At 65.9% G+C, this 25,231-nt stretch overlaps 8 protein-coding genes across 8 annotated transcripts; 5 read left to right on the forward strand and 3 right to left on the reverse strand.

Moving 5' to 3' along the window:
* Positions 1-222: 222 nt before the first annotated feature.
* EMIHUDRAFT_221916 (hypothetical protein) lies at positions 223-2,068 on the reverse strand (the record flags this gene model as incomplete). The annotated part of the gene is made up of 2 exons (XM_005756124.1): positions 223-1,908; positions 2,042-2,068. 2 exons carry the CDS (start codon positions 2,066-2,068, stop codon positions 223-225), a joined length of 1,713 nt encoding a protein of 570 aa, XP_005756181.1.
* A 1,031-nt stretch (positions 2,069-3,099) lies between these two features.
* EMIHUDRAFT_221917 (hypothetical protein) lies at positions 3,100-4,548 on the forward strand (the record flags this gene model as incomplete). Its single annotated transcript, XM_005756125.1, has 7 exons — positions 3,100-3,495; positions 3,601-3,687; positions 3,756-3,844; positions 3,937-4,151; positions 4,186-4,268; positions 4,337-4,404; positions 4,479-4,548. The coding sequence occupies 7 exons, from the start codon at positions 3,100-3,102 to the stop codon at positions 4,546-4,548; spliced, it is 1,008 nt and encodes a 335-aa protein (XP_005756182.1).
* A 64-nt stretch (positions 4,549-4,612) lies between these two features.
* Positions 4,613-6,198, forward strand: EMIHUDRAFT_221918 (hypothetical protein; the record flags this gene model as incomplete). The annotated part of the gene is made up of 6 exons (XM_005756126.1): positions 4,613-4,965; positions 5,124-5,395; positions 5,445-5,637; positions 5,756-5,815; positions 5,893-6,032; positions 6,062-6,198. The coding sequence occupies 6 exons, from the start codon at positions 4,613-4,615 to the stop codon at positions 6,196-6,198; spliced, it is 1,155 nt and encodes a 384-aa protein (XP_005756183.1).
* Positions 6,199-7,498: 1,300 nt separating this feature from the next.
* EMIHUDRAFT_108135 (hypothetical protein) lies at positions 7,499-8,856 on the forward strand (the record flags this gene model as incomplete). Its single annotated transcript, XM_005756127.1, has 2 exons — positions 7,499-8,746; positions 8,800-8,856. 2 exons carry the CDS (start codon positions 7,499-7,501, stop codon positions 8,854-8,856), a joined length of 1,305 nt encoding a protein of 434 aa, XP_005756184.1.
* An 887-nt stretch (positions 8,857-9,743) lies between these two features.
* On the reverse strand, positions 9,744-11,604 carry EMIHUDRAFT_439394 (hypothetical protein). The gene is made up of 2 exons (XM_005756128.1): positions 11,096-11,604; positions 9,744-10,572 (listed from the first exon to the last, which is right to left on the reverse strand). Exons 1-2 carry the CDS (start codon positions 11,504-11,506, stop codon positions 10,084-10,086), a joined length of 900 nt encoding a protein of 299 aa, XP_005756185.1. The 5' UTR covers positions 11,507-11,604; the 3' UTR covers positions 9,744-10,083.
* Positions 11,605-13,297: 1,693 nt separating this feature from the next.
* Positions 13,298-14,082, reverse strand: EMIHUDRAFT_221923 (hypothetical protein; the record flags this gene model as incomplete). Its single annotated transcript, XM_005756129.1, has 3 exons — positions 13,298-13,594; positions 13,752-13,918; positions 14,058-14,082. 3 exons carry the CDS (start codon positions 14,080-14,082, stop codon positions 13,298-13,300), a joined length of 489 nt encoding a protein of 162 aa, XP_005756186.1.
* A 195-nt stretch (positions 14,083-14,277) lies between these two features.
* EMIHUDRAFT_108137 (hypothetical protein) lies at positions 14,278-15,387 on the forward strand (the record flags this gene model as incomplete). The annotated part of the gene is made up of 3 exons (XM_005756130.1): positions 14,278-14,554; positions 14,812-14,927; positions 15,091-15,387. 3 exons carry the CDS (start codon positions 14,278-14,280, stop codon positions 15,385-15,387), a joined length of 690 nt encoding a protein of 229 aa, XP_005756187.1.
* A 4,436-nt stretch (positions 15,388-19,823) lies between these two features.
* On the forward strand, positions 19,824-20,832 carry EMIHUDRAFT_360624 (hypothetical protein). Its single transcript, XM_005756131.1, has 3 exons — positions 19,824-20,288; positions 20,365-20,423; positions 20,499-20,832. Exons 1-3 carry the CDS (start codon positions 19,834-19,836, stop codon positions 20,753-20,755), a joined length of 771 nt encoding a protein of 256 aa, XP_005756188.1. The 5' UTR covers positions 19,824-19,833; the 3' UTR covers positions 20,756-20,832.
* Positions 20,833-25,231: the final 4,399 nt, after the last annotated feature.

A 25,231-nucleotide genomic window follows, 5' to 3' on the forward strand; every position in this document is an offset into this window, starting at 1 on the left:
TCTTCGTTTCTGTGTATGCGGTGGGGTGTGGCGGCGTGCCTCGCATCCCTCACTTACACTTTTGGTTTTTTTCAGCCGCGGCCCGCGGCGAGAGAGGTGCCCGCTCCCAGCACACACCCACACCCACAAAAAACACACGACCCGCCTGCACCCCACGCACTGCCATTCTCGCGTGCAGGAGGCGGTCCTGACCGCGAACAGAATTTCAACATTATCTCATGGTCATGCGCCGGACGATCCCGCCGCAGCGCCGTGCAAAAAGTCGCCCTCAAACTCCTCGCGGTCGCGCTTGCGCGCCGCGCCGTCCGGGCCGTAAGAGCCAAGCCTGATGTTGGCCCGCTCTAGCCAGCCAAGAAGGCCAACCTTGTGTTCGAGAGCGAAGCGCTTGTAGGCAAGAGTCCGGTCCACGGCATTGTACCAGCGCATCTTTGCGGGCGAGAGGCGGAGGACCGTGGTGGCGCGTGGGAAGGCACGGGGGCGGATGGTGGTGGCAGTGTCTGGCACGGTGACGCGGGTGAGGGAGGAGCAGCGTGCGAAGGCGTTCATGCCGATGGAGGTAAGGCCGGCGGGGAAGGTGACGGTGGTGAGGGAGGAGCAGCCAGAGAAGGCGCCGTCGCCGATGGAGGTAAGGCCGGCGGGGAAGGTGACGGAGGAGAGGGCAGAGCAGCAGTAGAAGGCGCTGCTGCCGATCGAGGTGAGGCTGGCGGGCAGGGTGACGGAGGAGAGGGCAGAGCAGCAGTAGAAGGCGCTGCTGCCGATCGAGGTGAGGCTGGCGGGCAGGGTGATGGAGGCGAGGGCGGAGCAGTCGCTGAAGGCGATGCTGCCAATGGAGGTCAGGCCGGCGGGGAAGGTGACGGTGGTGATGGCGGAGCAGCGCTCGAAAGCGCCGCTGCCGATGGAGGTAAGGCCGGCGGGGAAGGTGACGGTGGTGAGGGAGGAGCAGCCAGAGAAGGCGCCGTCGCCGATGGAGGTAAGGCCGGCGGGGAAGGTGACGGTGGTGAGGGAGGAGCAGCCAGAGAAGGCGTTCATGCCGATGGAGGTAAGGCCGGCGGGGAAGGTGACTGTGGCGAGCAAGGTGCAGCCCTCGAAGGCGCCCTCGCCGATGGAGGTAAGGCCGGCGGGGAAGGTGATGGAGGAGAGGGAAGAGCAGCGGTAGAAGGCGCGGCTGCCGATCGAGGTGAGGCTGGCGGGCAGGGAGATGGAGGAGAGGGCGGAGCAGCGGTAGAAGGCGCCTCTGCTGATGGAGGTGAGGCTGGCGGGGAGGTCGATGGAGACGAGCGAGGAGCAGTCGAAGAAGGCGATGCTGCCAATGGAGGTCAGGCCGGCGGGGAAGGTGACGGTGGTGATGGCGGAGCAGCGCTCGAAAGCGCCGCTGCCGATGGAGGTAAGGCCGGCGGGGAAGGTGACGGTGGTGAGGGAGGAGCAGCCAGAGAAGGCGCCGTCGCCGATGGAGGTAAGGCCGGCGGGGAAGGTGACGGTGGTGAGGGAGGAGCAGCCAGAGAAGGCGCCGTCGCCGATGGAGGTAAGGCCGGCGGGGAAGGTGACGGTGGTGAGGGAGGAGCAGCCCTCGAAGGCGCCCTCGCCGATGGAGGTAAGGCCGGCGGGGAAGGTGGAGGAGAGGGAAGAGCAGCGGTAGAAGGCGCGGCTGCCGATCGAGGTGAGGCTGGCAGGCAGGGAGATGGAGGAGAGGGCGGAGCAGCGGTAGAAGGCGCCTCTGCTGATGGAGGTGAGGCTGGCGGGGAGGTCGATGGAGACGAGCGAGGAGCAGTCGAAGAAGGCGCTGCTGCCGATGGAGACGAGGCTGCTCGGGAAGGCGACCGAGACGAGAGAGGTGCGGTTGAGGAACGCCCAGTCCGGCAGGTGCGTCATGCCTTCGGGCAGCACCGCGTGCCCATCGGTGACGACGACCTGCCAGCCGCCCACGTCCAAAGTCTCGGAGCCGGGCGGCGGCGCGGCGTCGCTCGGCGGCGGCGCAGAAGGCGTCGAGGCGGGCATCATCGTGAAAAAAGAATTCCCAAACGCCACATGCACTCCGACTGACACTCTGCTCGTTCTCAGGGTGGCACATTCCCGTTCACACCCTCACTTAGGCATGAACGCCCAAAACTTGAACGGCGGGCGCCTGACGAACCCGGCCAGCTGCGCGTTGGTGGCGAACATGAGGCTGCCGATGAGGCACTGGCAGCGCTGGAGGAGCAGCGGGTCGGGCACAGTCTTCTTCTCGGCTGCGCTGATGACGATGGACGGGAGATCCTTGTCCGCGGGCACCTTGTAGCCCGCGTGCGTGACGCCTGACGGGAAGAAGCGCGCGCGCAGCGTGTCGATGTACTTGCCGGCAGACAGCTTGAAACCGGTCTGCGTCTTGGTGATGGTGAGTCCGAGGAACTCGTGCACCTTTCCCTCGTGGACCTTGAGCGGTTTGCCGACGTGCTTGTTGAAGTGCTCGAGAGAAGAGGTCCTCAGCCGGGCAGGAGTGAGTGGAGGTCCCCACGCTGTCGAGGACCTCTCACTGATCTGTGAGGACCTCCTGAATTTGAGGACCTCCTCCTACCTCCTGTGAGGACCTCTAGCATTTGAGACCGTTCGGGACACTATGCGGAGCCGCCCCGACATAGGTTCCTCTTCGAGTTCATGATGTGCGATTAGCAGGACAGAACTAAGCAGAGGCAGCACCCTCGGCCTGACAGTGTTCACCCGGGCCATAAGCGTCTCGATTGAGCAATTTTCATTTGCATTGTAGTGAGCAATTCTCATTGTAGTGAGAAGAACATAGATTATTGTATGTGCGATCCTGGCGGCCACCACCAACATAGAGAAGAGAGGCTTCGGCCGGTAGTCGACAAGCTGCCGAGCCCAAATCACTCTGTGTGCCACATATCTTGTTGGCTTCTAAAAATCGCGCCAACATACATTGATAGAAAGGCGATTTGCAGTCAGGCTCGGACTGGACACCAATGCGGTATGGGTGGACGCGGGACAGAAGGTAACGACACGCAGCGACACGTCGCGCGCGAATTCTTTTTTGGCGGTTTCAGGTTTATCGGCAGGCGCTCGGGTCTTAGCCGCGCCCTTCGGTGTGACCGGGCCCTGAACCCAGCAATGTCGTACGCCTCCACCACGCCCGCGGAGGCGGCTCCAGCCGCCACAGACTCGGTCGGGCGGTCAACCTCTGCCCGCTACAACGAGACGCTGAGCAGCCGCACGATGTGCGCCTACGGCTTCTTCCGGCTGCCCATCTCCGGCTACGACCTGACCGTGCGTCCGGCGCGGACGGCGGTCTATATCGAGGCGCTCAACCAGTCGATCCTCACCCACGCGATGATCGTCTCGTGCTGCAAGTCCGTCGACTTTCTGCTCGGCTTTCTCGTCGGGACCACCTCGGACAACGTCTCCACCCGCTGGGGGAGGCGCAAGCCGTGGGTGGTGGTCTGCTTCCCGTTCGCGATCGTCTCCATGTTCCTACTCGTCACGCCCTTCCCCTTCTCCGGCGACGCGGTCTTCTCCGATTCCGACGACTTCCCGTGCGGAGAGGCGGAGCAGGGCTCCGCCATCGCCCGCCCCTGAGGCAGCGCCTTCTTCACACGGATCGCGTGTGAACAGATTGAGCCGGACTCCGCCACCGCCTGCCCCGCGCTGGAGCAGTGCCTCGTCGAGATGATTGCAAACGGCACGCTGCCCGCGCACAACGTGAGCCGCCTCGAGGGCCGGAGGAGCGGATCCTTGTTTTCTGCTGACCATGAGTGTGGCGAGGGTAGGTGAGCAGCGTCGAGTCCTCCAACCCGCCGGCGCCGGCCGCGCTGTCGGTCTGGTTCGCGCTCTTCTACTTTGCCTACTACTTCTTCTCGTGGACCTGCACCATGATTCCGTGCGCGACTCGGCCGGAGGAGTCAAATCATAGGTTAGACGAAGAGGTGCAGACAGAGGCATGATGAACAGGTACGACGCCCTCGGTATGGAGCTCACCTCGGACTACTCGAAGCGCGTCTCCCTCTTCTCCGTGCGAGTCGTCTTTCAGTTCCTCGGCTATGCGGTGCCCAACGCCGTCGGCCTCGTCCTCTCCAACATCTTCCCCACCAACATCATCGCCGTCTACGCGTACACCGCTCTCGTCCTCGGCGCAACCACGCTCGCCGGCCTGCTCCTCCTCGCCGGTGAGACACTCATTCTTGGTGCGACGAGGGGTAGGCATCGTCTCGCTCGCCGCTCTGCTCGTCCTCGGCTTCGGGGTGAGCGAGCGACCAGAGGCGAAGACGGGACAAGGGAACGAGGTGCCTCCGTCGGTGGCTGTGCGGGGCCACCGACCATTCCATCTCCATCATTCTTCTCACTGGCTTAGGTGCCCGCCGTGGTGGCTGTGCGGCGCGCGCTGTGCAACCGGCCGTACTGCATCTACCTCTTCATCAAGTCCGCGAGCTCTCCCCTCCCCTCCCTGCTGCCCCTGTCAGCATGGCGCCTTCACAGCTGCCGGTGATTGGCAGGTTCCCCATCTCCCTCGTCTCGCTGCTGCCCGTCAACCTGATGAGCTTCTTCCTTCGCTACGGCACGTGACGGCGGAAGGACGAGCCTCTTCACACCTCCCGCTGTGAAGACACGCGGCTGCATGTGAGCAGGCATGAAGATGGAGGACTGGGCGTCGCTCTACTTTACTCTCGTCCTCGTCATCCTCTTCGCCTCTCTCCTGGGCACGCCCCTCGTCTGGTACCTCACCCGCCGCTTCGGCAAGCGCGAGGTGCTGATGTACGTCTCCGGCGCCTGCTGCCCCTTCTTCTTCGCCTTCTTCTTCGTGCCCCCCCAGTCCTTCCCCACCGCCGTCATCTACGTCGCCGGCGTCTTCGTCGGCCTGCTGACCGTGGTCATGTTCGTCGTCCTCGACTCGATGCTCGCGGACATCATCGACTACGACGCGCTGCACACCGGCAAGCGCTCCGAGGGCGTCTACACGGTCGCCGAGACCAACTTACAGCAGTTCATCGAGGTGCTAACCCTAACCCTAACCCTATCGCTAACCCGAACCCGAACCCAGACCCGAACCCTCAACCCGAACCCTAACCCTAACCCTAACCAACCTGCAGCAGTCATCGAGGTGAGCGGCGGGGTCGTGCCTTGTCCGCTCCTCCTCCTAGGGAGGGTGAGTCAGTCAAGCACGCCGTGACTCTGAAGGTGATCGGCGGCGTCGTGCCGCTGCTCCTCATGAGCGCCGTCGGCTTCGAGAACAACGGAGGCTGCGAGTGCGGCTGCGGCGTGGCGTGCGACGAGGCCTACATGCGCTGGAAGTGCCCTGGCGACATCGGCTACTCCTGCGACGGGCAGAGCACGTTCGACTCTCCGCCGCTCTTCGGCGAGGTCGGCCGCCAGGCGCCGTGTGTCGACCAAGGCAGCGACGCGGTGGCGTGGAGTCACCCACTTCACAGCGACAGCGGCGAGTCCCACCCCTCTGCGAGCAGGCAGCGACGCGGTGGTGTGGATCATCCGCGCCTTCCTCTTCGCGCTCTCGGGCGTCTGCCTGCTGCTGGTGTGCCTGGGCGCGAAGATCTACCCGATCACCAAGGCGGCGCACTCGGCGATCCTCGATGCCACCGAGAGCCTGGCGGCCGGCGGGGAGGCCACAGACCCGCTGACTGGAAAGGCTGTGGTGCGGTCGGCGGCGTCGCACGCGCAGCTGAGGCGCGAGGCGCACCCCCCAAGCCGTCGCGACATGGGGTCGGCCTCGCGGCGACCTCTCGGCAGCACCCTGAGAGCAATCTCTGCGACACAGGCGCGAGCACTTCTCTGCGCGCGAGCTCTCGCTCAGCAGCCACTGGCTGAAGACGCAGCTGTCGGGGCGGCTGCTGCTCTGGCCCACACGGCGCTGCTGTGAACAGCGCGTCTTCACAGCACGCGCGTTGTGGCCAGGCGGCTGCTGCTCTGGCTCGGCGCCTTCATCGCCATCCTGGCAGGCATGGCGGCGTCGGGCGGCGAGGCGCGCCAGTACATCGTCGCCATCGGCGCCATCTGCCTGCTGCGCCCTCTCTGCACCCTCTGCGGCGCGCAGCGTCTCTTGACATTTCGGCCTGTGAAGCAGGCGCCATCTGCTGCTCGGCCCTCTTTGTGCTTGTGCCGTGGGACGCCGCTCGCTTGCAAGTGCTGCTCAAGATGAGCCGCGCCGAGCGGGCGGTCGGGCCGAGCGCGGAGGAGAAGGACAACTCGGCGCGCAGCTAGGGTGCGAGCCGCCAGTGCACGCGCCGGGTGGCCGGGGTCCGTTCTCACGGCCGCGCAGTGCGGTTTAGTCTCGGGACCGACCCGCGGACCTTATGTACGTTTGGGGGTAGCGCCCAATGCTGGAGCATGGCGGTTCGGCTGCCTTGCTCTCTTCTGTACGTTCTGCTGCGGTCTCTTACCGAACGTGTCTCGGGCGCCACGTCTCTTTGGTGTAGAGGTTTTGTGCCAGAGTCAGGCATGGCTGAGGAGCTCTCTGTCGGTCTGTGGACTGCAGCAATACCGTACATTGCCGGACAGTCGCAGTCCGAAGCACGAAAGGAGTAAGGACAACGCGCGCCGAGCTCCAGAGCCGAACGCTCTGACCCTGCACACACACGCCAGCAGTGGGCATCTAGTAACTAGTAAAGGGAGCGGACCGTGAGTTGAGGAAATCGAGGGACGCGACCCACTTCGCCACAGACGGTCCCGCGCCTCGCCGCTATGACGGCCGCACAACCGCAGCTCGTGTGCGTGCGGCCGTCTTTGTCCGGACTGAAAAGTCCAACGCGCTCGTCGGTGGCGGCTTCCCTCAACCTGCGCCGCGCTCGGCGAACCTCGACAGCGCTTTCGGTGGCATGCAGCTCTTTGCGACAGAAGCCTGGAGAGCAGCTCCTCTGCTGCTCACACACTCTGCACAGTTGACACAGCCTACTGTGCGGCTGCCACAGCTGTGACAGCGATGGGCTCGCCCTCACTGGCCCTCAGTCACTTGTGCTGCGGCTTGTGTGAGCGACACTGCTCGGCGACTGCCGGCACACTGTGAGACCATGGGTGTGAGGTAAAACCACGCTACCAGCGCTTGGTCACATCGGCCCCGAGGTCAGATCCTTCTACTCTGTTGATGACAACACTTGTCTACTCGCTGGAGCCGAGCAGGAGGGCCCGGCGCACAACCCCTGGTCAACTCAGGGTCCGCTCCCCGTATCCGCTCACCCACGCGCACCGGGCCTTGCACTTTAAATGCCGTGGGGCTCCTGTCGTTAGACGTGGAGACGCGAGGGTTGCCCCCCCTTGCCCCACCACCTCGTGTGTGTGGAGAAGTTTACCTTACCTTACCTTACCTTAACTAGTATCGAGTTAGCGCGTCGTTACGTGCGCGCGCGGGGGCGGTGGGTGTGCGGGATGTCTGTGGGCCTGAAAGCGATGTGCCATGTGTGCGTCCGCCTTGCGTTTGTTTCATAACATAGGCTAGCTCAATCAAGAAGGAGAAAAACTCACGGGGACCCGGTGTAACGTGTAACGATCACACAAACAATTGGCGATGAACGACGGCGGCCTCGCCGTCGTGCGGATGAAGCCGCTTGGAGCTGGCGGTGGCGGTGGCGAGCGCAGTTCTGCGTCCGGCGCGCCAAGTGGTGTCACCTTCTCGGCGCCCAAAGCTGAGGTCACTGTTGATGGACGACTTTTCAGCTATCCGTCTCACGTGATTGCTCCGGAGATGGACCAGCAGGCGTTGTACGATGCATTCATGCCAGTGAACATGCAAGCCTTTGTGGATGGAGTTAACGTAAATGTGATCGCCTACGGTCAGACTGGCTCTGGCAAGACGCACACGGTATTTGGACCACCAGGGATCCTAGCACGCGCTGCGGCTGGCGAGCTGGGAGACGGGGTCGATCAGGACTACGGCCTCTTCCCACGAGGCGTACTCGGGGCTGTCGACACGGTGGGAAAGCTCCGCCAGGAGGGCATTGCTGCAGTGTTGACGGCAAGCGCGGTCGAGCTCTCGATCATGGGCAATGAGGATATGCTCGCGCGGTCGGAGACCGCCGTGCGGCGCGCTGCGAATGATGGCGCAGGCACGAGTCAATGGAGCTCTGCAGCGCTCGGTGTTGCGCTCGACAAGGCCTCAGATCCGCCACGACTCTGCGGCATGACAGAGCTGCCACTTGACAGTCCCGCTGATGTCCGGCTGCTCTGCGGTGCTCTGGCGACGCGTAACACGGCGGGCACGCTGATGAACAACACGTCCTCGCGCTCACACTGCTTCGCATTCCTCACGCTGCGCGTGCTCAAGGACGAAGCTGGTGTTGCGCGCGTGCGCACGTCGCGCTTCCAGTTTGTTGACCTTGCCGGGTCGGAGCGGCTCAAGGACGCCCACGGCGCCAGCGTATCGTGGAAGGAGGGCGGCGAGGCGCTCAACGGGATGCTCACCAACTACTCACTCACCATGCTATCTGCGTGCGTACGCGGGCTGGTCGAGGCAAAGCGTAAGCGGGCCAAGTTCTCGTTCCGTGCGTTCCTGAGTGACCTCGTGGACCTGCTGCAGGAGTCGATGACGGGCGACGCGGCGACGGCGTGCTTTGTCTGCCTTAGCCAGGCGCCGACCAACCTCGTGCACAGCAAGTTTGCCCTCGACTTTGGTGAAGTGTTTGCGCAGCTCTCAGCACCGAGGCCGCGCGCGACCAAGCCGGTGCCACTTGCCCTCCTGGCGAAGCAGACCAACGCGACGCTGGGCGAGGCGCGGAGAGCGCTGCAAGGATCAAAGAGCGGCGGCAGGTGCCGGCCGGTGCGCGAGGCACAGGTGCGAGACTGTGAGCAGCGGCTGCGCTTGCTGAACAGGCTTGGCTCTCGTCTGAGCAGAGATGGCGGCTAAAGGCTGACCCGGACTGGGGGTAAGAGATTTTCTGCTTTCCATTTCAGCGAAAAGAAATTTACGGCGAAAAAGAAATGCCGCGTCGATGCGGCAGCCCCAGCGCAACCGAGCAGAGAGTGCCACGCTCGCCGGCGCATGCAACGTCTCAAACGCAACGTCTCGCTCGGCGAGCGCATCTACCGCTACCGCGGCTCACGCGACTTTGAGGCGGCCGCCACACGAGCGCTCATCGTCTTCACGCTCGCTGCAGCCGGCGTCGCCTCGTACATCCAGTACGCGAGCTCACAGGGCACGCTTGGTGCGCGCTCCGCCACCCCCAGCATCTCGGCTCGCGCCACAGCCAGCGCCTCCTCACCACCTTGTCTGCAGAGCGGCTGCCGATACTCGATGGCGGCCTTGTCGTGCGGACTGACGGGAAGGACAAGTTCAAAATGCGCGAGGCGGAACGATAGCAGGAAGCCGGTCTGCCGTCGCTCGTCTTTGCAAATCGTGCGTTGGCGGTCCGTAAGGTTTCACAGACTGTTGTGATGGTGGTGCTTCTTGAACATGTGCTTCTGGATCTGCCTCTTGCTTTTCCCTCCACGATGCAACACACGTGGTGTTCGAGTAGAGTGTCACCGCGGCGTTGTTAGTCCCCGACAAATGTGTAAAATATCTCGCAGCGGAGGATACGAGGCGACCTCCGGCACATGCGCCCACGTCTCGGACACGCGAATCCGGCGATCGGCCCGGGTGGACCGCGCGCAAGCGCGCAGCGGCGAGCCCGGCCGCCGCACGGGTGGCGAGACTCTCATCCAGGTGACTCCCCCCTCCCCCCCCCCCAACAAGAACGGCCAGAGTGCACCCGCCGCAGTACTCGACCAACCTGGGGGCCCCCCCCGCCCCCCATGGGAATTTTTTTTTTTTTTTTGGGGGGCCCCCCCCCCCCCCCCTTTCCCCCTTTACCCCCTTTCTTTGCGACCGCCCTTTTGGGAGGTCGCGCATACACTGCTCGGGGGAAGCCCCGCGCGGGCGAGCAGCAACCAGCGAGCAGGCGCGGCCGGGCAGGCAAGCAAGGAGTGGAAAGAGGGAAAGGGGTCCGGGGTGGGGCGGCCTTTCGCCGGGCAGCGCCACAGGGGCGCTCGCACACCCGCAGGACGGCGGGTTGCCCCCCCCCCCCCCCGCCCGCCCGCCCGCCCGCCTCCCGCTGCGCCGCCGCCGCAGCCGCCTCCGCGAACCCGCCTTCGCCCGCCCGCCTCAGGACCAGCGCCTCAGGTCCAGCGCGGCTCTTGGCTGTAGTGCGACTTGTCCCCCTTCTTCTTCTTCTTGTCGCCTCCGCCTCCAGCCTTGAGCGCGGCGGCGGCCGCGGCGGCGGCGGCGCTCGTGCCGCCCTTCTTCTTCTCCTTGGCCTTCTTCGCCGCATCCGCCCGTGCCTTCATCATCGCCTTCACCTCCTCTGCCGATTTGCCCGCGCTCGACCCCTCCCCCGCACCCTCGCCTGCCGCAGCCTCGCCTGCGGCCGCGTCGCCCGCCGCAGCGCCGCCCGCCGCAGCGCCGCCCGCCGCAGCGCCGCCCGCCGCAGCGCCGCCCGCCGCCGGCGGCGGCACCTCCGCCGCCGCCTTGCCCGCCGCCGCCTCGGCCTTCTTCTTGGCCCGCTTCTGCGCTGCCTTGGAGAGGCCGCCGCCGTCCTTGCCGCCGCCGTCCGGCGGGTTCTCTTTGTCTGCGTTCGCCGTCTCGAGCGAGGCGAGCATCGCCTCAACCTGCGGCGGGGGGAGATGTGGGGAGATATGGGGGAGATAAGGGGAGATGTGGGGAGAGCATCGCCTCAACCTGCGGCGGGGGGAGGCAAGGTCCGGTCGGCCCCTCCTCACACGCGCGGTGGTGGGGCGAGGGGCGGGGGGACAACCCTCGCAAGCCTCCGCGTCCAAAGACTGGAGCCCGAAACGGCACGGCCGGGAGCATGCAGGGAGCATGGCAGGGGGTGGGGGGCGGGGACGGGGAGAGGAGTTGGCCGGTCGGCGGCGGCGCCCTCTGCGACCTCCTCCGCCTCCTCCTCCGCCTCTCCCTCGGCTACATCTCGGGGACATCTCGGGGACATCTCGGGGACATCTCGGGGACATCTCAGGGACATCTCGGGGACATCTCGGGGACATCTCGGGGACATCTCGGGGACATCTCGGGGACATCTCGGCTGCATCTCGGCTGCATCTCGGGGACATCTCGGGGACATCTCGGGGACATCTCGGCTGCATCTCGGCTGCATCTCGGCTGCCCGTCTCCCGCCTCCTCAAGCTCAGCGTCCTGCTTGACATTCTTCTTGCGGCGCGGCTTGGGTGCAGCCTCCTCCGCTGCGGCGTCGGGCGGCGGCTTGGCGCCCTCCGCCTCCGCCTCGCTCTCCTCCTCGCTCTCCGCCTCGGAGTCGGCGTTCGTGCTCCGCTCTCCGCTCTTCCGCTCTCCGAGCCCTGGCGGCGGCGCGAGCCCGGGAGGCGGAGCGCCAAAGAAGGCGTCGTCGTCCTCGTCGCTGTCGGCCCAGTCGCGCCCGCCGGCGCCCGCCCTGAGCTCGTCGAAGCGCGCGCGCGCGACCTCCGCCGCTGCCGCCCTCTCCGCCTCCTCCCTCTCCTTCTTCCGGTTCTTCTCTGCGAGCACCTCGGCCGCGTCGCCGTCGACGCCAGACAGCGCCGCAAAGGCGCTCATGCGACAGGGGGCGGCGGGTCGGCGTGGGCAATGCACAGCTCGGTAGCTCGGTCGCTCGGTCGGCGCTGAGCTCGCGCGAAGTGACGAGCCGCTCTCGGAACCCACCGCGAGGCTCTCAGAGAAAAAAAAAACTGGACGCAATGTTTACTTTTACGGCCCTTTCCCTGCGAACGCGCACCCCCTGGGCTAGGGCTCTCTTGCCCGCAACCCGATGCCAATCATCCGGCCCGCTGGGTGCGCTTCTCAGCTCCCCGGCCCTGGGTGTGCGGTTACTGACTGCACTCCAAGTGCTCCAAGGCCGACTGCACGCTAAAGGCTACACGCTCGCACACCACTTGCTGAGTGGCTCTCCCAGGCGCTCAGCCCATGGCGGAGGCACGCCAGGCCCCGGGGAGTCGGCCGTCACTCGCCTAAGCGCCTAAGCGGCCTAAGCGGGGGGGTGCTTAGGGTGCTTAGGCGCTTAGGCGGCCCTTGCGAGCGTGGCGGCGTGGTGATATCGTAACACAAGTGACTCCGATGACACTCATGATGCTCCTGCTAGTGTCATCGCTCGAAGAGCAGCCTCACCACGTCCACTGTCTACCACTGGCCCTGCCCCTGGTCGGCGCACACTGCCGCTGAGCAGCGCTGGTGCGGCTACTCAGCATCAGCCTCGTCACACGCCTCCGCCAGCGCCGTGAATTCCTTATCCAGTTCTAATACTCTTGTATCGCTGCCTTGACCGTGTCCGCACCTGCATGGTCCAGCAAGTCGCCGTGAAAAAACCAAGCGACAGAATGGAAGCCATGGTCGTCGGGACCTGCCGAACCAGAGACGAGGTACTCCAAGCGGTCGTCGTCTTCATCGACAGGGTTCCTCAGCGCCACCGCAGTCATCTGGCTCGGATCGCAGTAACGCACGCCGAGCACCTCTTCAATTTCCAGCAAGTCTGCGTCCATGGACCCGGCTACCTTGTCGCTGGCGAGTGGTGGCAGATGACCGACATCCCACAGCACCAGCAGCAAAGGCGGGCGGGCCGACCCCGCGGCCATCGCCGCCGCTGCCGCCTCCCCCTCCGCCGCCGACCCCTCCGCCGTCGCCGTCACCTTGGGCTGCATCACCCGCGCCGCGTTGCGCACCGGCTCGTGCTCATTCAAAGGCGCCTCGAGTTGCAGGCCAGCGGCACTGGCGTTGTCGTGGTCGGGCTGCCCAACGTCGGCGCGGGAGGGAGGGGGCAACGCCGTTATGAAGAGCGCGAGAGCGAGCGCCGACGGCCCAGATTCTGAGCAGCAGCCCGCCTTGTCATGGGCCCACTTGCCGACGTGCGTCCAGCATTCCACATACGGCTTTAGGACGAACGCCGAAGTTTGCTCTCCGACGTCGTGCCGAGCGAAACCTTTTCCTTCGAAGCTCAGCGTCGTAGCCGGGCGAGCGGAGTAGGGCAGTCCTAGAGAGCACCTTGAGGCCATTCAATAGAGCCCGTACTATAGTCGAGAGTCGCTCGCCGGCCGGCGCAGTGCTGCTCTGACTGCTCCGCCGGGCCGCCTCCGGGCCGCCGCCGCGGAGACGTGCACATAGGCAAGTTGGTATTTTCATATATGAACTTCAAAATAGTATTGGCTAGTCTAATTCTACTCATCACAACTCGCCAGGAACACCCCCACACTATAGGGTCATTGTGTAGCCCTGCTTAGAAGGAAAAGGTTTTGTGCAAGGTCCGTATGGGTCACCGTGTAGTCGGCCCCAAGTGAATGCAGTCCAATTTCCAAATACTCCAAATTTGCGACGTCATTATCAATTCGCCTGCGCGATTCACGCTGCCCTGGGCAGCGGGCAAGCGACGGCGCCGATGTCCGGCACGGCGGGTCGCCTCGCCTTGAACAGGTTGTACTTGAGCAGCTCCACCTTGTCTGGCGCCTCGAAGGCGTCCTCCTGCCGGACGATCAGGCCGCCGTCGCTCGCCGAGGTCTTGAGGGTGGTGGTGACCAGGTAGGGCGCCAGGTCGAACCCTGGCCCAAGGTTCACGGTGCCAAAGTTGCGCCAGATGACGGTGATGGTGTCCGGAGCGGTGGCAGCCGTGCAGACAATCTCGCCCACGGCGGACCCTTGCTTGTAGAATTCTTAAGATACAAGCCTCTCTCACAGCACACTGGCACGACAAGGGCGCAGACTGGCGCGGACTGGCACACACACAGGCTCACCACCGGAGCCGCTTGTAGAAGGACCTGACTCCCCTGCTGTACTCCTCGATCCCCGCCAGCGTCACCTGCGGGTCGGAGAACGTGAAGGCGGACGAGAAGAGCTCAGGCAGCGACCGGCCGGTGACGAACCAGCACTCGCGGCGGAGGCCGGCATCGACCCTCCGGGCCATCTCCTCGATGCTCAGGCCGGTAGCCTTTGGCGCCGCCCAGTTGATGGCCGCGAGCGCGTCGCCTCTCGGCCGAGTTGAGCAGCTTGCTCGAGGCCTTGGTCGAGAGATCTTTGACTCGTCTGCGGCGTGAGAAGCCGCGGGCAGGAATAGCCCTGCCGCAGCGAGACGGCAGGCGTGGCGGCGCCCTGTCCAGTGTGCGACAGGCGAGGAGCGGCGTGGAGCGCATGAGAGCGTGGTGGCGCGAATGCTGCTCGAACGAGCTTGGCCGCTGAATGCAAGCAGGAGGGCCACCGCCATCGTTCCAACAGGATGTTGGGGCCCTCGCCCAACCCTGAGACCGGTGCAAAGAAAGAAAGAAAACATCGCAAGTTGATATATGTTCTCGCGCTATGCCGTGGTTTAAAAGAATTCTTCTGCCGCCATGCTTCACGCCGTGCGCCGTGCGAGAGGCAGCCTGGCGTCTCGCGCCGCACCACGCCGCCAGCAGCCGGTGGCCGCCGGCGCCGCTCGTGCCGCCCCATACGCCAGCTCTGCGAGCGACGACGAGGCGAGCGCTCTGGCCTTCATCGTCGAGCGGGGCTACGAGCCTCGGCTGGCGTCGGCGGTGATCGCGACGCTGAAAGATCCTTCTGGGTGGGGCGCGCGGGACGGCGAGCTCCTCAAGACCGCCGAGCAGCTCGCCGGCGCGTGGGAGATTGGTGCCGATGCCGGGCTCGGCGCGCTCGCCGCGGCAGTCGAGCGAGAGATGGCGGAGACTGCCGGGAAGGCGCCGGTGTCGGTGGTGATCTACCCCGCGTCGGGCGAACGGCCGTTCACCGTCAGCGCGCTAGAGGGCCAGACGCTGCGCGACGTGTGCGAGAGCGGAGTGGACGGCGGCGCGCAGCCGCTGCGCGGCCGCGGGCAGCGAGTTGCGGACGGCGGAGCTTCAGCGGCGGGTGTGGCACTTTGGGTGTAGGCGCGCGCATCCTGCGCGAGTACCTGGAGTGCGCCTGCTCGGGCGTGATGGCCTGCTCCACCTGCCACGTCTACGTGAGGGAGGACTGGTTCGACCCGGCCAACGCAGGCGGATGGGTGGAGAGGGACGGGCGGAGAGGGAGGGGCGGAGAGGGAGGGGCAAAGAGGCGAACACAAGCAGCCAGGCTGCGACGCGACACGGGCGCGCCGATGAGGCGGCTAGAAAGACGGAGAGAGGGCGGCACTGGAGCGGCACACCGACCCACAGGCCCTCCGCCAGGCAGCCACACGCCGCGAGCGCCGCCTCGCAGGCGACAGCGGCGGCAAGCTCGGCCCCGCGTCGGAAGAGGAGCAAGACATGTTAGACCTGGCCTTCGAGCCGAACGAGCGGTCGCGGCGGGGCCTGCCGGGCTTGTGGTCCTGCTGGGGCGTGGCCGTCACCCGCAGAGGCGCGGACTGTAGGTCTCGGCTCGGCTGCCAGATTGTGCTCTCCCGTGAGAAGGACGGCCTCGAGGTGTCGCTGCCGCCCGGCGCGCACAACCTGTTCGACGAGTTTGGGGGGGACAGGGACCTGTGACACCAGGCCTGCGAGGAGCTGCTTGCGAGGCGTGGGGACCTCTTGACGAAGCTTGTTCTTGCGTGATGTGGTTGGGAGAGGGGCCTAGGCGACCGGACTCTCACTGGTGACTGGACCGCACAGCTTAGCGACGCGGGCGGGGGAGCGCACCTTCAAACATGCGGGGCGCGTGTACCCGGCGCGATGCTTTGATGGTGCTACCCGTTGGTGCCCTCGCACCCCGACGCTCTGGTGTGCATGAGTGCATCGTGGTGCATGCGGATGTGGGACGAGAGAAGAGAGCGCGGTCTGTCCCTTGTGTATCGAGAGGAGATAAAAATATCTCGAAGGGTTCTTTTTTAATTCTTTTCAAAAAAGAAGAAAAGTACGGGCCGCAGGGCCGGGGGGCAAGTCCACCCAACGCACCGCTCGCGCCGCTCGCGCAGCATCGCCGCCGCTTCCACCGATGTCCACCGCCGCAACCTCGCCAGACACGCCGCCGCCCGCCCGCCTCCTCGACCTCCCCACGGAGCTCCTCGTGCGCGCCCTCTCTCGCTGCAACAGCCCCGCCGACATCGCTCGCGTCGCGGCCGTCTCGCTGCTCTTTCACGCCTCGCTCGCGCTGGAGGGCATCCGCTTGTGGGCGCGAGAGCGCGGCTTCGAGCTGCCGGCGCTGCCAGAGGGCGAGAGCTGCGCCGTGCGGTGGCTGTGCTTTGTGGCTCTGCTGCGCGAGTCCAACCCGCCGGCGAGGGCGGCGGGAGGCACTCGGCACAGCCTCTTCATTGACGGCGAGGGGCGACTCTCGTCGTGCGGCTCTACGCCGTCCTACTATCCAGGGCTGCTCGGCCATGGCGAGGGCGTGATGCGGCTCAACACACCAACCCGGAACCCGTCGACGCTGGGCGGCGAGCGTGCCGTGAGCGTGTCGGCCGCATCTGAGCACAGCCTCGCCCTCGCCGCCGACGGCAGTGTCTGGAGCTGGGGCGTTGGAAGCGAGGGCAAGCTGGGCCACGGAGACGAGCAGAGCCAGTGGCTGCCCAAGAAGGTCGAGACCTTGGCGGGGCAGCGCGTCGTCGCTGTGTCGGTGGGAACATACCATGGCCTCGCCCTCACCGCCGACGGTGCTGTCTGGAGCTGGGGCCACGGAAGCCAAGGCCGGTTGGGCCACGGCGACTGGCAGGGCCAGCTGCTGCCGAAGAAGATCGAGACCTTTGCTGACCAGCGTGTCGTCGCAGTCTCGGCTGGGCTGCACCACAGCCTCGCCCTCGCTGCTGACGGAGCCGTCTGGAGCTGGGGCGGTGGAAGCGATGGCAAGCTGGGCCACGGCGACCAGCAGCGCCAGCTGCTGCCGGAGAAGGTGGAGGCCTTGGCTGGCCAACGCGTCATCGCCGTGTCGGCTGCAGGCAACCACAGCCTCGTCATCACCGCCAGTGGCGCTGTCTGGAGCTGGGGCTGGGGAGGCTTTGGCCAGTTGGGCCACGGCGACGTGCAGCGCCAGCTGCTGCCAAAGAAGGTCGAGGCCTTCGCTGGGCAGCGCGTCGTCGCCGTATCGGCAGGACAGCACCACAGCATCGCCCTCACCGCCGACGGCGCCGTCTGGAGCTGGGGCGCAGGAGGCGACGGCCGAGGAGGCGACGGCCGGTTGGGCCACGGCGACGTGCAGCGCCAGCTGCTGCCGAAGAAGGTCGAGGCCATCGCTGGCCAGCGCGTCGTCGCTGTGTCGGCTGGAGATGCTCACAGCCTCGCCCTCACCACCGACGGCGCCGTCTTTACCTGGGGCAGGGGCGAGAACGGCTGCCTAGGTCACGGAGAGGACCTGTCGAACCAGCTGCAGCCCAAGAAGATCGAGGTGTGGGCGGAGTGAGGTATATCGGGGCTCGCATGGCAGTACCTCGGCGGCCGCCCCGAGGACAGCGAGAGAGCGAGAGAGGCGATCGCCCACCCACTGAGGGTGGGCCCGCTGAGGGCGAGAGGGATGGAAGGGCACTGCCGGTGCGGACGGGCTATATTGGTGTGTGTCTACGCGCATGACTGGTTGGGTAGAGTCTAAGTTCTGAGCCTCGAGGCTGAGCGGGTCTAAGTGTGACTAGTCACGCTGGGGTGCTTACGCGGTCTAAGATCAGCGAGAGCCTCTTACATCGGCTAAGTCGGCCGTGGCACAGCCTGGGGCCAAGAGGCTCCCACCGTGATCAACGATACGGCGCTAGCCCCCAAATTTTCTTCGCCTGCGGCGGGCGCCTTCTAATCCGGATCGATCCTTCTCATGCTCAGCAATCGCCGCCTCAGCATCCTCCTCTTCCGATTCTCGTTGCTCTTCTTGAGCGCAATCTTCAAGCCAAACAGTTCTCACAAATAGCCTCAAGCTCAAACAAACGCATGTCAAGGAAGCCTGTGTATGCTGGTCCTCTTTGAACGATCCGCGCGTGAGGTAGATCTAGCATAGGGCCTTGTTGGCAGCAGCCAGCTTGTTGCGCTGCTTCGTTGCGATGAGCTGATTGGGATCGCAGAAGTGCATGCCAAGCACCGCCACGATCTTGAAGCAGAACACATCGCAACCGCATCGTCCGCACTGCCATCGGCATGCCGCGCCCGCCGCTTCGCCGCAGCCGCCTTAAGACACGCATAGCGGCAGCACATGGTACGGTGCGCGTACTTGAGCAGGAGTTGCGCGCCGCAAGTAGCGCACTGGCCCTGGGACAAGGCGATATGGCGTCGTGCGCGGCATACGTTGGTCGGGACGCGTCCAGGTATTTTTCGGGTAAACCTGGACTTTTGCAGGTATACCCGGGTTTTACCCGGATTTGGCCTTGTGCCGTCTAAGTTCATGGCCCCCGACCATACAGCGTCTAAGTCCGAGCCCGGCTCCGTGCGGGGGCTAAGTTGAGCGCTCGCTCGCTGCAGAGGCTAAGTGTAGAGCGACCCACCCTCTAGCCCTACTACCCAACCATTCGCGCATGTAAATTTCCTTTTTCGCACGACACTGGGCAGTCGAAAAAAATTGCTTTAGCTAAAAGAACGGGCACGCATAGTCTCCCCCCTCCATTCTCCCCCCCTTGGCGCTCCGTGTAACGCGTACTAGTGTAGGCTAGGTGTGCGGGGCGAATGAGTGATGAACCAAGTTAGTGCCTTGGTGTCCGTCCCCCATAATGGCTTCCCCTGATCTCTCTCACTTCTAGGGTACTCCCTCAGTGTGGCGCTCCCTTATCCCCCCCCTCATCCCTCCCCTTTCTCTCTCCGAGATGACCCGTGCTCTACGTGCCAAGGTTCGGTCCTCAGGGAGGGGGGATTGGCGATGTGTCATCGTGGGTTGTTTGTCGATGGACGCCCAACAGTTTCGATTTCCCTCCTTAGCGCCCCGGGTAGAGCGTGGCCTCCCCTGGAGCCTGCCACGCCCGTTCTGTCTAAGCCCAGGGTTCAGCTTTCCAGTTGATCCTTATCGGACTGGTGAGTTCCGTCTAGCTGTCAGTGTGGCGTCGCAGGGAGTCGTTGGCGGCGGTGCTACACACACTATGCCTGGATTCGTTCTCTCCAAAGGAGTGTTTTGTTTTGACAAGATTTTATGGGCTAGCTATCTCGCAGTACATGCGCACGAGCTTAGCTGCTATTACATCTCCGTGGCAAGCCTTGGGGGCACATGAGCACACGTTTGCCCTGTAGCATCAGGGAGAGGACGCTGCCCAACATCTCCTTGCGCTGTGCTGGCGTAACTCTCGCTGTCTCGTGGTGGAGAGGGAGAGGGGGGGAGTAATCCCTTGCCACCTCCAGTGGGGTTCGCCCGTCGTCGAGAATCTCAGCAAACCCATCAACGACTATTCCTCTCTCGGCTTCTCCTCTCATTCCGAGTGGGTTGCCTAGGGGGGTGCCTCGTGCCTCTTTGAATGGGTACTAATGTGAGATCTCGGGGCAAGGGTTGGTGCTTGTTGAGCACTGTTACTAGTTGTCAGACAGCTGAGTGGGAGGGGCCGGCCTCGGTGCGGGCGCGCTTGAGGCGGCGGAGCACCTCCAACTTGCTCTCCACTTGGTCCCTGGTCGCCAGCTTGTTCTTGTTGCCGCGGTGGTAGGTCCCGACGCAGGTGCACATGAGCGGCGCCGCGTCGCCGATGAGTCCGAGCTGTGGGGGGGGGGGGGGAGAGATATTTCTTTATTTGGGTGGGTGGGGATAGGGTGTTGGGAGGATGGGGGGGGGGAATGAGGTTGTCAACTCACAACCGCCAGGGCCGCACCACAGGCGTCTTGCGGTATGCAGGGCGAAGGAGGAGGAGCCAGAGCCCGGGGAGGATTGGGAGGGGGAGGAGCGGCCGGAGGAGTACGCCGGCCTCTTTGACGACCCGTAAGGGGCCGTCGCCTGCTGTGCCATTTGTAGTGCCAGTCCGAGCCAGTCTGCTGTGAGAGGGGCTTGTATAGTAAAATTCTTTTCTCGTCTGCGCAGCTGGCACGCGCGCTTTCTATCGCCTGCTGTTGTCCCCAATGAGCACCGACGCGTCCGACAGTGTTGCCTTCCACCTCTACCTCGACCCTTCGCAAGACGGCCTCGGCGACGGCCCAGAGCGGCAGCTGGCGCGGTGCCGCGAGGCGCGAGATGCGTGGGCAGCGCAGCTGCTGCCGTGGCTCGCCAGCCACGTCTGGGAGCGAGAGCCGCTCCAGCTGTGGGTGTGGGACCCTGCCGACTCGCGTACGCACGGCCGTGGCCGCCGCGGCGGCGGCGGCGACGAAGACAGCCCTGCCGAGGAGGCTCACGTGTGGGGTCGTCTCTCGGTGGGCGGTTCGGTGCATGACGAGTGGGTTGTGGTGGCGGCGCTGCTGCGCCTCACGGGCAGCGAGGAGGGCGTGAGCGCCACGCTGCGCGACGGCGACGGCGAGCTGCTGCTCATCGAGGCTGCGTACTCGCTGCCCGACTGGCTGACGCCGGAGAATGCGCCCGACCGCGCGCTGCCAGCGGGGCGGTGCCGGTGACATGCGTCCCTGACATTGGGCTCGACACGTCCTCCAGGCGCCCAACCGCGCCTTCCTGCGGGGAGGGGCGCTCCACCTGCTGCCTCCCTCGCCCGAAGACGAGAGGCGAGGCCCGGCACCGACTCCACACACACACTCCTCCCTTTCACTTCCACCGAGCCGTGCGCACATGCAATCAAGGCGAGGCTCGGCCGGTCCCCTCTCCGCCTCCGAGGGCCTGAGCCGGCTGCGGAGGGTGTGTGCGGGGCTGCGGTGCGGCGCCGCGGTGCGGGTGGGAGGCGTAGCCTCGCGGCCGGAGCTGAACGGGCGGAGAGGCACCGTGGTCGTCGAGGAGAGCGAGGCGGGGCGGCTGGGAGTTCGGGTGGAGGGGCTGGAAGAGGCGAGTCTGCACCGCCGCGGGGAGGAAGCCCCGTCTGCCTGGCTGACCCACCCCTGACGGAGGACCGGTGTGGACTTCTCTCAGGCCCTCTCCCTCCACCGGCGATCCCTCTCCCTCGTCGCGGAGGGCGCGCCACACACACCTAGCGCCGCCCCCTAGCAGCCCCACCCGCCTTGCACCGCCCCCTACCCCTACCCCTACCCCTACCCCTACCCCTACCCCTACCCCTACCCCTACCCCTACCCCTACCCCTACCCCTATCCCTACCCCTACCCCAGCAGCCCCACCCGCCTAGCACCCTCCCGACGACCTCCCTACGCCTCCCTCCCCGTTGTTTGGTATTGACTTCTGGTGAGGTAGGCGGGCGCCCTGCCGCCTCGCTGCAGCCAGAGGCCAACCGCTGCCGCGACTCCTCCGCTCGCCGCCGGTACCTCCGCGGTGTCTCACGCCATGCCCTCGTCTCGCATAGGCAACCTCCGCCCTGTCTCGCCGTGTGGTGCTCCCCTCCTCTCGCGACGAAGCCGACGGCCCCTGCGAATGAGTCGCCGATCCGGCGCCGCACTTGTCTGACCAGGCGCTGCTCTGCGACGGCCCCGACGGTCTCCCACTCCGCCACACCGCCGCCGCGCTGCTGCCTCTGCCGGCCTCGCCTCCCCACCGCCCGGTCAGCCGCGGTTTATGAGGCCGTGAGACCGAAAGGCCGTGGACAGGCGGCTCAGCTTCTCTCGTCTCAGCCGCAGCTAGCCGCCGCCGCGTGTGCCGCATTCGAGGAGCGGACTGCGCAGGGGCTGGAGAGGGCGGCTGCCGCACAGGCGAGATGCAGCCGAGGTGTAGCCGAGATGGGATCTGGTGGGGTGGCTGTGCTGCAGCGCGCCGCCATAATGAGTATCATGATGCCGTGGTGTTGTTTCTTTTATTCTTAGGCGCTCCACCGCAACGCACCGTGGACTCGCGTCGGCGTCACGCTCTCGAGAAGCGCCTTCGCACGCCTGTCGGCCCTCCGCTTCGCCGCTCCCGCCGCCGCCAAGCCGCCAGCTGCTCTCGCCGCCGCCGCGCCAGCCTCCGCCGACCTTGGCGCCGGGCATGGTGTCGTCGAGCTGCAGCTGCTGCGAACAGCTCCTCTCCACGCGCCTGGCTGTGAACAGGCGCCAAGCTTGGGTTGGGTCTCGCGCTGCTGCTGCTGCGGGGAGGAGGAGGAGGGGGAGGGGGAGGAGGGGGAGGGGGAGGGCGGGTGGCGGAGGGAGCTGCGTGGGAGCGGTGCTCGCCCTCTCTCGCCGCGGAGAGCGCGATTGGTTCCGGAGGAGGAGTGAGCGTGGCCGAGTCTGTGAATCAGGCCCGCCTCCTCCCCTCCCTCTGCGGCGCGCGACAAGTCTCCGCCAGTCTGAGCGGCTCTGGCGACTCGATCAGGTACCTCGCCTCCCTTCGCAACGCCGGCTACTTTCGCGGCGAGAGGGAGGGCTCCGCGCTTCACAGGCGCAGCTCTCGTCCTTCGTCTTCTTGCTAGCAGCACTAATGCTCTCCTGGGACGGCTCCGCCCTTTGGTTAGGATGCTCACCGCGCGCGCCACCGCCGCTTTCTCCTCCGACGCTGCTGCGCCGTGCGGAGGAAGAGGCATGGGGGGGTAGGGGGGGGGGGGGATTGGGTGGGCGGGTGCGGCGTCGAGTCACACGCGCACGCTGTGAACAGGCGGCGGGAGCGAGGCGTGGCTCGACGGGGCTGCGCGTGAGGCTGCCGCCGCGCTCGCCTCGCCCTCGACGCTGCCGTCGCTCTCCGATCTCGAGGTCTCTGGGACGGCGGCGACTTCCCCGGAGGAGGGCGCACTCTCGGCTGAGCTCCGGGCCCTCTCTCGGCTGTCAGGCGGCGGCGGCGGCGATGCCCCGGGATGAGGACGCGTGGCTGCGCCTGTCCGAGTTGGGCTTCGAGGAGGCGATGCGGGCCCACGCCGCCCCGCCTCTAGAGGGCGGCGGAGGGGCGGGGGGGGGCGCGGGCGGCGGCGGTGGCGCGGCGGGTGGCGTCGGCGCGGCGGGCGGGGGTGGCAGGGCGGGCGGGGGTGGAGGTGGCGGGGCTTCGTTGGGGGGGGAGGAGGAGGCGGTGGCGGCGCTCGGCGAGGTTGTGAGCGGGCTCAAGGGGTTCCTTCAGACGCGGGCGACACCCGAAGGCGCGACGCTGCTTCCTAGACACCTCCTAGACACTTCCTAGACGCGCCGTGCACCCCTCAGCAGCGTCTCGTCTCGGCTGGTCGTGTCTCTTCACAGCTGCCGCTGTTCACAGCTGCCGCTGTTCACAGCTGCTGTTGCGAGTGATCAGGCGCCGAGTTGGTCGCGGGGAGGGAGGTGCAGGTACTGCCGCACTCGCGCCGAAAGTCGAGATGGCCCGAGAGTCCGAGATCGTCCGAGGTCGTCGGAGATGACCCGAGATGTCCCGAGCTGCTTAGGTCCAGCTCGACTCGAGCCTGTTCCTGCAGTCGCTGCAAGCCGCGCTCGGCGGCGCGGCTGGGGGGGGCGAGGAGGGGAGCGAGGAGGGGAGCGAGGAGGGGAGCGAGGAGGGGAGCGAGGAGGGGAGCGAGGAGGGGAGCAAGGGCGAGGGCGAGGACGAGGGCGAGGGCGGTGGTGGCGAGGAGGGCGAGGAGGAGGGTATGGCTGGGATACGAGACCTGATGGAGGCGTCTCGATTGTGCAGCTCAGGGCCCCAGCGGCGGGTGGAGTCGGCGTCTCTTCACACCGGCCCCCGCTATGAACAGGCGATGGACGCGGAGCTCCACTTCAAGGCTTCGGGGCCCGACTTTGCCATGCGGGCCGCCGGCGGTGGCGAGGGCGCAGACGGAGGCGAGGTCGGCGGCGGCGGCGGCGGCGGCGGCGGCGGAGGAGGAGGAGGAGGAGGGGAGGGTGCCGTCGACCTCGACCTGAACCTGGTGCAAAACATGCTCAAGGCGCACTCGGCGCAGGGGGGATTGTCAGGCCCCGCCGCGAGCCTGCTCGGCTCGCTCGGCGTGGTGCTGCCGGCGGACGCGGACGCCGCAGCAGAGAAGGAAGAGGCGGCGGGCGGCGGGCAAGAGGTGTAATGCGTACAGTATATGAGTCCTCTCTGTCTCCGTCAACCAAGGCGTGAAACGTGAGTGCGAGTGTTCATGGTGTATAGCTAAGTACTGGCTCAGCAGCAGCAGAGGGGCGGTTCAGAATACGCATATGAACCTGGTGTAGCATAAAGCCGTATGCGAATTAAGCCCCGTGCCCGTCTTAGGGGGCCCAGCGCCCCAAAATCCACCAACTGTGGGATTTCGCGCAATCGCTTGACTCTGAAAAGCTCTAATGTACCTCCTGCGAGGGCTGTGGTCGCCGCAGACTGGCTCCGACTTGACGGGCGCATGGAGACGTGATGCCTGCATGCGCCCGTCAAGTCGAAATCGACATGCGAGTCGATCTTTGGCCCGCCAAGTCGTGGCGGCGTGCGAGTGTGTGTGTGTGTGTGTGTGTGTGTGTGTGTGTGTGTGTGTGTGTGTGTGTGTGTGTGTGTGTGTGTGTGTGTGTGTGTGTGTCACCTCGAGGCGGGCGGTAACAAACCGGTATGGCTGCGGTAGTGCGTCTCCAGCCATGTCTACTAAGGATGGCTGCCGTGTGTGTGTTGCAGCCATCGGGCTGAAGGATGTGGCTGCACTGTAGCTAGCTCAGCCATCCTTAGGTAAGATGGCTGTGTAGGAGACAGCACAGCCATAGTGCGCTTACATTCCGAGGTTAGCCCATAAATACGCTCAACGTAGCCTCTCGAATAACGTACATGAACCTCTCAAAGTCAAACGTATCACTCCGTTGTGTTCGCGCGCGTCACTGGCGGAGCCGGAGCATCGCCTGCCGTGCTACTCACGCCGCTCGCCGCCGCCGTGCCCCCGGCGGAGCCCAGGAGCGACCTCCAGCGCGAGGGTGCGGGTGCCGACGCCGCTGCTGCCGGGGCCGAAGTCCCTCGCGCCTTCGCGCGCGCGATGACGGCCGCGAAGGCGTCCACCGACTGGTCCGCGGGAGCGGCGGCAGCCGCTCCGTGCGCGTGCCCGTCCGCCAGGCTGTGCATCTGCTCGGTGAGGCGCGCAATCACCTCGTCGCGGGCCTGTAAGCGCGCCGCCGCCTCCGCCTCGCGCGCCGCCGCCGCGTCGGCCACCAGCTTCGCAGAGCGCAGCGCGGCCGCCTGCGACACGAGCCGCTCCGAGTCCTCGGACGCGATCGCCTCTGCCGCGGCCACCTCGGCGGTGAGGGCGGCGAGCCCCACTCGAAAGTCCTCCACAGACCGCCGCTCCGGAGCGGTGGGAAGCTGCTGTTCGGCAAGGGCAGCTGCGGCCGCCACTTCTGCTAGCCGGTGAACGGAGGCGGACACAGCCGCCTCGGCGCCACTCAGCTCCGCCGCGAGGGAGCCAACGCACACGCGCGCCTCTGCCAACGCCGCCTCCTGGGCCGCCTCCGCCGCCCGCAGCTCAGCCAAGAGGGATGCGACCTCGGTGCGGCTCGCCTGCGCCTCCTCTGACAGGTAGAGCCCCGTCTGCGACGC

This window comes from Emiliania huxleyi (assembly GCF_000372725.1).
Source record: "Emiliania huxleyi CCMP1516 unplaced genomic scaffold EMIHUscaffold_99, whole genome shotgun sequence".
Lineage (NCBI taxonomy): Eukaryota > Haptophyta > Isochrysidales > Noelaerhabdaceae > Emiliania > Emiliania huxleyi.

Coding starts and splice junctions, on each gene's coding strand:
- EMIHUDRAFT_360624 (XM_005756131.1), top strand. CDS start 19,834: ATGAGCACCGACGCGTCCGACAGTGTTGCCTTCCACCTCTACCTCGAC. Junction 20,289..20,364: donor ACGCCGGAGAATGCGCCCGA/CCGCGCGCTGCC, acceptor CCAGGCGCCCAA/CCGCGCCTTCCTGCGGGGAG. Junction 20,424..20,498: donor TCCCTCGCCCGAAGACGAGA/GGCGAGGCCCGG, acceptor ACATGCAATCAA/GGCGAGGCTCGGCCGGTCCC.
- EMIHUDRAFT_439394 (XM_005756128.1), bottom strand. CDS start 11,506: ATGAGCGCCTTTGCGGCGCTGTCTGGCGTCGACGGCGACGCGGCCGAG. Junction 10,573..11,095: donor AGGACGCTGAGCTTGAGGAG/GCGGGAGACGGG, acceptor CCCCCGCCGCAG/GTTGAGGCGATGCTCGCCTC.